General features: G+C 36.7%; 1 protein-coding gene across 1 annotated transcript in view; it reads left to right on the plus strand.

Annotated features, from left to right (window-relative positions):
- Positions 1-1,904: 1,904 nt before the first annotated feature.
- The window catches only part of LOC102802469 (uncharacterized), an 18,511-nt gene continuing 9,272 nt past the window's right edge, over positions 1,905-11,143 (plus strand). The window contains exons 1-7 of the mRNA XM_006825522.3: positions 1,905-2,130; positions 2,941-3,040; positions 3,643-4,159; positions 4,664-5,936; positions 6,497-6,638; positions 6,897-6,983; positions 8,286-8,869. Of these exons, the coding sequence (XP_006825585.1) occupies positions 2,943-3,040; positions 3,643-4,159; positions 4,664-5,936; positions 6,497-6,638; positions 6,897-6,983; positions 8,286-8,869 (2,701 nt within the window). The 5' untranslated portion in view covers positions 1,905-2,130; positions 2,941-2,942. The remainder of the gene's footprint in view (positions 2,131-2,940; positions 3,041-3,642; positions 4,160-4,663; positions 5,937-6,496; positions 6,639-6,896; positions 6,984-8,285; positions 8,870-11,143) is intronic.

Below are 11,143 nucleotides of genomic sequence, written 5' to 3' on the forward strand. Positions count from 1 at the left end.
AAGGTTCCAATAAAGTGGCAAGAAATGTCACGATTGGTAAAATTAGAGACGGGGGCATGATAAATATACTAGATGTATTTGCACTATACGGTAAAGCAATTCAAAGGTAGTGCGATTTAGTATGTCCACATCCATGACAATTTATACTAACCTACTATTTGAAACTCTTAGCGGGCAAAATTATTATTTTTATCCGATTATGGCTCCGAGAACTTTATCTTCGCTTTTGCCATCCTTTTGACGTAATATGTTTTTCAGTTTGTCGTATGTAAACATTGACCACGCCTAAGTTACTGACACTATTACCTGGAGCAACAAAACCATATGCCGAGATTTCATCAATAATGCAATTATTTATGTATCACACAAGCCTAACTAGTTAATATCAAATCATCTACTTTTGTTGTGAGGAATTATCTCCTCTCTCTCAGGCATGTTTAATAAAAAGTTATTAATTTTTAAAGGATCGGAACTACCAATTGGCATTATTAAAGATGATTAGTTTTACTCTCTGAACAATTCAGTTTCACACTAAATGTTTCGTAAATACATTCAATTTGTTTTATAAAAGAAAAACTAAGAAATCTAAGAAATACAAATTCCCAATAGTCAGTGGAGAAGCAATGTTATTAAAGGTTAGGAAATTTCGCTTACAAATGCAGCCTGAAATGGGACAATTAATATGCAAATTAGCTACTTAATATGCAAGTGCATGGTTCTAAAACTAATGTTGTCAGAGTATTACCTCAACTTACCTATGTATCAAATTTGACCAAAACCCGCTCAGAAGTTTTAGAGATTTTGCTCACATAGACAGACTGACAGACAGACGGTCACACAGGCACACCAAGCGCATTACCTTTTATATGTGATTCGCAAACACGGGAGCAAAAAAGAGAGGGATTTTTTTACCGCCTTTATTATGCTAGCTTTTCTAGTTACTGTTAAACGCATGCTCTAAGAGTTTTAATGCAATAGTATTCTGTGTAGAAATGACACTCTCGATAAGATGAACCTTCGAAGGGCTGTGTATATTTTATGAAAATGTGTGTGAAATACGTATTAATATATATAACATATAGCCACCTAACGAATCATGAAAATCTTCTAGTCCATCGATGAATTTGGTACTTAACATCGTTACAAAACTAATGGAATATTTTAATATATCAAAAAAACAAACAAGATAAACTACAGAAATAGGTGGAGAATTTCTTTCGTTTAAACCAAGCCTGTGAATTATCTTTGTAACCGTTCTTCTTTTTCAGTGTCAACTTAAAGTTATTATTTTGTATTGTATAGTATAGCATGAAATAATAAAAATAACAATGTTAAGACTACAAAATACGAATAAAAAGTGTTAAGATCAGTGTCGGGTTTTGTTGAAAAGCTAGGTGACAGGTAACTTAGGATTGTTTACATTTTTAAACTAAATAACTGTGGAAGGAATGGATTCCTATCGTATGTTACTAGTGACCATGCTCTGAATGAGTTGAATTTTCATGACGACTTCTATCACAAAAGATCTTTAAAATGTTGGACGACCACTGTGGCAAATAGAGCAAAAATATACTAGTGCTACACATGTATTCATATGTGTTCATATATATTTTGTTGATTTTAGAAATTTCGACGTTTTTGTGGATTTGGATTTCAGCAAATTTGTTTTCTAAATGTCCAATTAGCCATTTATCAGTTCCAAATGTTTGCTTGAATACAAACTTAAGTGTTAAACTTATGTGGTTACGTTTATTGTCTGTTCCGGGGATCACTGAACTGTTACCATTCTTCTGCGATCCTCAGATGACCATTAAACAAAAGCAAAATTTTCAGTGGCTTACGGCGGCGTACTTTGACCTTCTCTAGGGCGCCCTCTGGAAAGGTCAGTGTCTTTCTTCAACCCTGAGGAATCCAGTTGTATGGTTTGATCGGACTCGGAGCTGTGTGACGAGTACTTCACCTTCCTGTTTACATTCGCCAATCCGCCAGTCGATGTGAAATCGTTTATCTGCAGTACACACTGAGTTATATATTTTTCTCCAAACTTGCATGCCTTCATAACAACAGTGGGATTGTACGGCTGTCTCCCACTACTCCGCTGCGTGCTAGACAAACTCTTTGCCGGACGACGTAAGTATTACGATTTTACACCATTATTATTGCGATGGCGAATACGTTGTGTAAGGCTATACTGCATAGACCTTCATCCAGGGTCTATGATTACCGTTTTGCGTTTTTCAATTGTAGATCAGAAGACATCGATGACGATATTTTCCAGCAATGTTTACGCTTTGTTTCACGTGGTTTGCACACTGCAGGCACGCTGTAGTGTTTTGTGTCATCTATGTGTATAAGGCGCGGACTATTATTTGTTCGGGGGGGGGGGGGGGGTGCTTGGCTAAAATCATAATAAATATCCCTGATAAATATTAATGTTTGCATAAAAATAAACATACTGTCTGGGAATGTCCTTCACAGATTGAAAAAAAATGGTCAACCAAACAGCAACCAAAAACTATATCCCAGAAATAATTAGCCACCCCGGTTTACATAATGACTCCCCCCTTCTTTAATTTTAAAAAATCATGTGCTGATCTAGTTTTTGTTCTTATTTTCTGAACACACTTTAAATTAAATTAAGTTACTGACAGTGTAGAATGATTGCAAAATAATAATCAGAATTGTTGTATAAGTCTTGGATATTTAATCTTAATCAAATCTAATTAATCTAATAAATTGTGATTTCTAAACATTTCCTTCAATTTGTTTCTTTAAGAAAAAAAGAAACATTCAATAGTTTGAAAAAATGTACATCCGGCCCAATTAGTAAACTATGTGAATGCAGAAATGATATTTTATGCAACTGACTCTGAGTCCATTTTCATTATGTTCCTTAACCTTGTTCCATTTAGTAGTGTTTTTATATGTTATCTTTGATAGATATGGTGATGTGGAGTCTAGTAGCGACAGTCAAAGTATACTGGGATGGCTTGGACACATCGCAACACGTACATTGCTATTGTACTAGGGCATTTATCAAGTGAGTTATCATGAACATTTTGCGTACAAATTACAATGTACCCGTTTTAATTAATCGTGGTTTTCTTTTTTTTAACATGGTGCAATCCTGTACTGCCTGAGTGTATACTTTGCAGTCCTCTCACGATAAACGCCAAAAATGGCAATGAAAAGTGTTTAGCGCTCTGTGGACATTCGCATTCAATGACAGGGTTCTGTTTCCGTCACATGCAATATAGCGCCCTCTACGCCTAATGTAAACAAAGGAAAAGATTTGAATGTGACGTCTGTAATCTTTAACAAGTCAATGTGGGCGACATAGTTTACCCCAAATAAAGGAAAATTTGAATATTTAAATGATGCAGATACATTTTAGAATGAATGCATATACAGCAAATTCTTCTGATTGTCAAGTCATGCTTAGACCTCACTCCCTGTATGTGGCCAATTGAGAAAATGTGTTTATGAAAGTGAATCGTGAGTCATTGTGGAAACAACACAGTACCGGTATGTTTATTTCAGGCATGTTGACGATGTTGCAAAAACATCACTGAGTGCAACTGCAAATTCAAAGCCACTACTGCTATCTACAAACAAGTGATAAATTTCATTGGTTTATTTCAGTGATAGGCAGTTCTGTGTATGGGGCACTGAGGAAGGTGCGTGTATGAAGGAAGACTTGGAAGGGAAGTTATCGATATGCAGCCCTGAAGACTTAGTTGACTTGGAGAAATATCCAAGTAATCAGGACGGAAATAAACCAACCAATGAAAAAGTGAACGACAGTTCTGATTTATCTGATCAGGAAGTGGATATGAAGTCTGAAAAGACAGACCTGGGTGAATCAGATGAACTACTGAATGATAAAGAACATTCAGCCAATCAATGTGGGTGTATTAATGAACATCAGTTTATCAACCCAATCATGCAATCAGCCAATGAAAATCAGTGTACTAATCAAACCAGTCATTCAGCCAATAAACATCAGTGTACCAACTCCACAGTTCTAGTGAACACCAATGATTTAGCCTATGGTTCTCCGGTGAAACCATTCGAAGGTGAATTTATAGGGGAGGAAGATTTGATGTTAAAGATGGGATTACCAGTGACATTCTTAAATTCACCAAGAGATCTTGATGAGGTAATAAAACAATGTTTTTATTATTATTTGTTGACTTGTGAATCTGTTTATTTGTCATTACATCATTGTGTCATCTTCAAATTGTGCTCAATCATTTGCATAATTACTACAAAATAATTTACTCGACCAATCAAAAAATGTTTTATGCTAATTCAACACACATAAATATGTTACGTATTTGGGGTTGTACATGTATTTTTAAATTCATGGATTGAAAGTTGATTTGAATTTACAAAACTTCTTCTGAAACAGAAAGCAAACATTTCCACATTCTACTCTATACCTGAATGAGAAATTCTTGAAGCACAAGTTTCAAACTGACTAATACAATGATGAAAAACGAATTCTTTTTTTGTGACTTAAGGTACCGGTATATGTATATTAGTGATTTATGAATAATAACATTTGTTTGCACAAAATGTATTGCAGTGATAATAGTTCAAATGGAATCACAACATATGGTTTTCCAACATTAAGCACACTTCCATAATTTATTTTTTAAAGGAATCAAGAACAATGCACTTAATAGATAAATTAGGGAAGTCTGAGAGAAAGAAGAAAAAAAGGAGAAAAAGAAGAAATAAAAAATCAAGAGATCAGAGACTCGATGAAGAATATGAGGCTGTCTATGTTGAATCTGGTACTACAAATATTAATAACTGGGAGGAATATTGGGCTGAAAATGGCGAGGTGCTTCTGTGGCAAACTTGGGTTGAGAGGTACCCAGAATTTCAAGAGAGCACTGCCAGAGAGGATGATAATGAAAAGCATCTGTATGTGTCTCCAGATGAACTAAAAAATGATGATCTAGAGAAACTTTCAAACTTTGAAGTAAAATCTGGTGAATTAAGGAACAGTGATTTGAGAAATGAGGACCAAATAAACCTAGAAACTAGAAATGTTGAAAAAACAAACTCTGATATCTTAATATCTGATGAAAATCTTCTGGTAGAAGAGAAAGAGAAGAACAGAGATGTGGAATTGTTACCATGGAAACTCCATCCATGTGAAAATGAGAAATGGAAGACTAAATGGGAAGAGCATTTTTCAGAACAGTACTGGTATTACCATCAGTGGTATGATGAGTGGATGAGAACTCAAGAAACTGACCAATCAGGTTGTCCAGATCAAGCATGTGATCAAATGGGCCAATCAAAAGATGTGTTAGAAAGGTTGACATTCGTTGATGAATCGATTCAAGATGAGGAAAGATCATGTGACCTACTGTATGATGTAATTAACCAATCAGAGGAGAGTTCAGAAAATTGTGTCATGTTTAACGAGAGTCATGAACTCCATATAAAAAACTCTGAACATGGAGCAGCGCATCTGAAAGAAGGAACATGTTTGCTGTCATGTGACATGTCATGTGACAACCAATCAAACAAACAAGAAACTACAGTGGATACTGAGCATGCTCAGAATACAAAAAAAAATCAAACACTTGAATATCTGCCGAATAATCAACTTGCCAGCCAATCGGATAGCCTGTATTTAGACACTGCAGTGGACACTGAGCATGCTCAGACCTCGCTGTCTGAATGTATCCAGTCAGAAGGTGTTTGCGAAAGCGAACCGTTAGATACTCCTGGATCTGTGCAGTATGTTAGTCACATGGATGATGATATTTGTGCAAAATTGAATGATGATATGAAAAATATTGATATAGAAGAAAAGACGAATGATTTGAAAACTGATGTGTGTTACAATGAAAAAAACGGTGAGCCATACGATGGAAATTCAAAGAATGGAAATGGTGAGGAGAGTCAAATAACAGGTAAAGAAAAGTTTGCATGTAATATTGTAATATTGAGAAACACTTACTCAAGTTCATCCACCTCTAAACTAAACTCTAATTCTAACACTCCAGCCCCCCAAATGTAATTGTATATACCCCTCCAGATAACTATAAATGTCCTGAAGAGGGGCATATACAATTAAAAATGGGGGAAGGGCATTAGGGGCAGGAATAGGATTGTGGATGAGGGCGCCTTAAGGAACTCATGCCCAGTACTGTTGCGGGCCTTTTGTTTGCTTGAACAGAATGAGTTAGATTATTGCTGTTTTCAAAACCTGAGACAACACACTAACTAATTCACTCACTGATTTATATTAGCATTTCTAGAAATTTATGTTTTCAAAAAAAAAAAATTTTCAATTTATATCTTGCAATAAAGATTTAATAGTAATAATAAAAATAATAATATGTTTATAAAAGTAACAAATAATATTGAAGTATAATATCGCCATGCGTTGCTAAGCATTTCAGTTCAAAATGCTGATTTTTCTTATGTCATGTACACGTACGTTGACTTACTACTCTCGTAATTATTGAAGGCTCTACCCAGTCTCAGTCAAACGTTGGTAACACAAATACATCAGTCAGAAATCTGCACCACTGTGAAAGGTCATTGAAAGGTCACAGTGATGAAGATGACAGTGATCCTCCAGAAGATCTACCAATCAAATACAAACGCAGGTAATTAGTTAACTCTTTCACTTTTTCAGGGGTTTTGCTAAGTCCTGGAGTTTGTGATTTAGGATTTAGAAAGTAGAAAGCCAAACATTTTTTTTAGTTTCATAAAGTTGGTGAAAGTTATCTTAGATACTTTCTGTTTTAGTTCAATAAGAATGAAGTCATCAAAAGTATTTACAAAATGATTTCTTGATCAGAATCAGAGATTAAAGTTGTCCACCATTTTTAAAAATAATATTTATATTTTGTTATCGCCTTTAGTCATGAGCTGGACCCGGACGAACTGCAACGACAGAAAAAGAAAGTTTACAAAGTTCTTGGTTTTCAAGCAGACTCACAAGCAAAAAAGCAAGTATGACAGACATCTGTAGTCTACCATCACTGTACCGTAATCACCATTGATACAGTGAAGTTTAATTACGTAGTCTAACACACGACTAGATAATCATGAAGATTTGTTACTCTATTCAACATCTGATGCCATTTATATTTATCATATTTGTTTCATTAGAAACAGATGTAAACAGTTGCATGTATTGTGTATTGTATTATTAAACATTATTAGTCCCCGTTCGGAGACAGTCTGTAAACATCTGTGCATGTCCACCTCTATTTCGGATATGCCTGCGTGGATCACAATCAAACTTTCAACATACTGTAAAACAAGTCTTTTTCTCGGGCATGTCTTTTTAGCGAATTTAGCAAGAGAACTGATTCGCTAATCCAAGATGTCGCTAATGACTTTATTCTAAATTCAAAATGGCCAAGGCTTGGGGATTTGTATACATAAAAATCTGGGGCGCTTCCTAATTACACTTGACATTTTTTCTTTATTTTAATGGAGGCGATAACTGCGCATTTGTTTTGGCACAAGACAGACAAGTATTGTGAAAACAGGAAATCAACAATGACAAGAGAGATTCACTAAATCAACATTTCGCTATTACGTCATTTTACCACAATTTGCTAAAATTGCATGTCGCTTTTTCAACATGTTTTACAGTATATCATACATCTTTGGATATATATATATGCACATCCATTCGTTTAACGATCTGATTCAAGATGGCCGAATGGTGGACATCTTTATGCTTGAAATTCATCAAAATCAAGTATTTCTGTCATTCCGGATCCAGATCTCGGTTGTGTATGGATGGATTTTGTTCCAACTTTGATCCACATTTTGATTTCCATGTGTGCGTGTGCATCTCCATCTGTATCTCTGACATGCCTGGTCCAATCGCATTCAAACTTTGCAAATACATTGCATATGTTGCACTGCATATGCATGTCCATTTGCTTCATTGTCTGTTTAAAGATGTCTATCTCAGATTCCAATCAGTGGCGTGCACTGATATACACATGGAAGTCAAAAATTTAGGTCCATCACAGATAATAATGTCTAAATGAGTCCTGTGTTACTGAGTTAGGACCTGTATGGTTAATATTATTTAAATAAGTTCTGTGTCTATGTTAGGACCTGTATGGTTAATATTATTTAAATAAGTTCTGTGTCTATGTTAGGACCTGTATGGTTAATATTATTTGAATAAGTTCTGTCTCTAAGTTAGGACCTCTTCGGTTAATAGTATCTAAATGAGTATAGATTTTTAAATAACAATTATAATTTTTTTATTGATTGTATTTTAGTTATTCCGGCCTGCCAAACGTGAAATGTGTCAATGCCAGATATAGGGACAAAACAGTCAAAAAGAAATCTAAGAAATTAAAAAAGAAACAAAAAGCAACGAAATTAGGTAATGATGACAAAGACCTAAATACCAGAGAAAGTGATGCACTACAAAATGTCAAAAAGTTCTTACTATCTGCTGATGACCAGAATGATATTGAAGCTGATACACTTGGATCACACCATATTGTAGAAGGGGGTGTTGGTGTACTTGAAGAAGAGATTTCTAGTGATTCCTGCAATAGTAGTGATGAGACGAATTTGATTAAAAGCATAAAGGGACAATGTCAACATGAATATTTGAACGATTTTACTGAAAATTTTGCTATGGGAACTGGTCAGCAGAGTCCTAGAAATAACGATGAAAAATCTAATGATATCATGGGAATTGAAGAAAAATTACTGAATGAGACACCTAGTGAAGGGAGTAGACATGTTGCCAAGATACCAGATGAGCTGAAGGATGATCTTGATATTCAGAAATATTGGGCTCAGAGGTATCGTTTATTCTCTAAATTTGATGACGGTATAAAGATGGACAGAGGTGAGTGTGATGTGATAGCATGCATATAAAAACATTTCATATTGTAATAAACAAAAATCATATTTTCCACCAAAAATTTTTAAAATATTTATTCATTTTCGTTAATTTTGGAATAAATAGATGTAACTTTATATTGGCTACAGTTCCTGTTCAAAATTTTAGAAAAAATTTCGGAAAAAGTTGGTAGATTTATTTCATGAAAGGTGACAAAAATGGACTTTGGCGTTCAAACAGTTAAACTCAGGTTTTTACAATTTTAAGTTTTTAATTTCAGATCCTAATTTTGACTCACAAATTAAAGATGATTTTTACTTCTCCATTTATCACGACTTATACCACAGCTGTATTAATATAGCATATGGTGCTGTAACCTAGATATGACATGATATGACCGGTATATGAAATGAAATCTAGTGCTCAGAATGGGCAGCAGCTTTACAATTCTATTCAGATTGTCTGCGCACCAATCAAAGTACTCCCAGTATGACTGGTGTTACACTTAATAGTTAATTAATTTGCACATATTATGATTTCTGTTTTGTACTCAACTTCACGATTTGAAGACTTCATCTGTAAAGACAAAATTTCATGAATGTCTGACTCTGTGTCATACAACCCTAGAGAAATTGTCACTACGATAAAATCTATATTAAAAGCTGCATCCCTAATAGAAGCCATACCCATTCTTTTTGAAAAATTGAGAACCAAAACAAATTCACCATTTCTCATATGTATAGATGCTCTAATAGAAGCCTCTGTTGCATTGTACCGTTTTAATAGAAGCCACAGTTTCTGATACAGATTTTACAGTACAACAGAATTAGTCTTTCACAATATTAAACCAAATTCACTACGTTCAATTACCCACCATAGACTCCGGTCAGTCAAAATGACTATTTTGAACTGTAGGCATTAATCAGCAATTCTGCCGGTGATGGAGCGATAGAATCTAGGTCAGGGGAAGCCCCATGACTCCAAGATTCTCTTTCCCTTACGTCACGAACCACGTGACCGAGGCCATATGGCAGTGCCATTAACGGCTGTACAATCACACTTCTTTCATCTCTGCCTCGCCGGGAATGATTCTGAGTGGCTCTGCCTGGCTCTTTTGCTTTTTCCTGTCCGGGTTTCTAGCTTGGGTTGTTGCCGCTGGGCGGCATTCGACATTCTTTCTTGTCTTCTTTACCCTCGTGTTGTTTTCCCATTTGTGTGTAATATTTTTTTCCACAACAAAGAAATTAAAACCCGACGGCACTACGTAACCACTTGTTTGTTTCATGGCGGCACCTTTTACTACTGTAATTCACTTCCCTAATGCATGTCGTCTTCATTTTATGCTTGATCTATGTATTTAGAAATGAATAGATGTAATGACAGCACCAGGGCTCGCTGCCGTTTTTTTTTGGTCTCTTCGTGTTTCGAGTCGACTGTGCAGTGGTTATATTCAGAATTCACCAGCATAGAACCCGCATCCGAAATACTTAGCTGCGTGCGGGGTTCGGGTTTTTGCCGTGAAGGCGTGTGTTTTTCACTGGAGTTCTGAGTCCTGAGATTTTTCTTTCAGAGCCATCAAAATCGCCGAGACTGACCGCGTCGCTCATTTATCTTCACAGCAAGGTCGCACGTCCAGTAAACAAATCAGTTAAAGTGAGTGCGTGTTTGGCATGAGTGGAAAGTCCTCACGCTCGGCTACCGGTGCTTTGTGTACCGGGACACCAAGTAGGAGGCCCGATGGTGGAGGTACCGATATTTTTTCTCGGTCTCCCCCCGCTGATCGAAGGGCATCCTCACAGTCTGTTTTTTCAGGCGGTGGTTTACCCAATTTTACCGGCTGCAGCGAGGCTGTGCCCCTGGAGGCTTTCCTCCTATGGGGCCCATTGCGGGTCTCTTTGTGGACCCTTCCTCGCACGGAGCCGGGTTTGCCTCCGAGTTGAGGGCTTTGGTCGAATTGCGTCCATGGCAGGCCAGGTAGATCAGACGCAGTCGGAGTTAGCTGTCTCCACTGCAGTCCCTCTATGGGCAAGCAGGAAGAATGTTTGCATTCAAACACGTCTCTTCCAGGGAACCTGCGTTCCCAGTCGCGCTCTCCCACTTATTTGGGTGAGGCCGAGGCTCAGGCTACTTGCACCGGGCCTCCTCTGGAGCCTCGGGCACTGAATGCCAACGGGGTGCTGGCAGCCAAGCTCTTGGGGCAGGGCTTTCAGGGTTTGTTGTGCGGTAACGGTAAAACGGTAACGAATTTATCCCTGTGTCCGGTCTCGGCTGTGGGTTTTG

This window comes from Saccoglossus kowalevskii, chromosome 18 (genome assembly GCF_978046115.1).
Source record: "Saccoglossus kowalevskii chromosome 18, keSacKowa6.1, whole genome shotgun sequence".
NCBI classification, from domain to species: domain Eukaryota; kingdom Metazoa; phylum Hemichordata; class Enteropneusta; family Harrimaniidae; genus Saccoglossus; species Saccoglossus kowalevskii.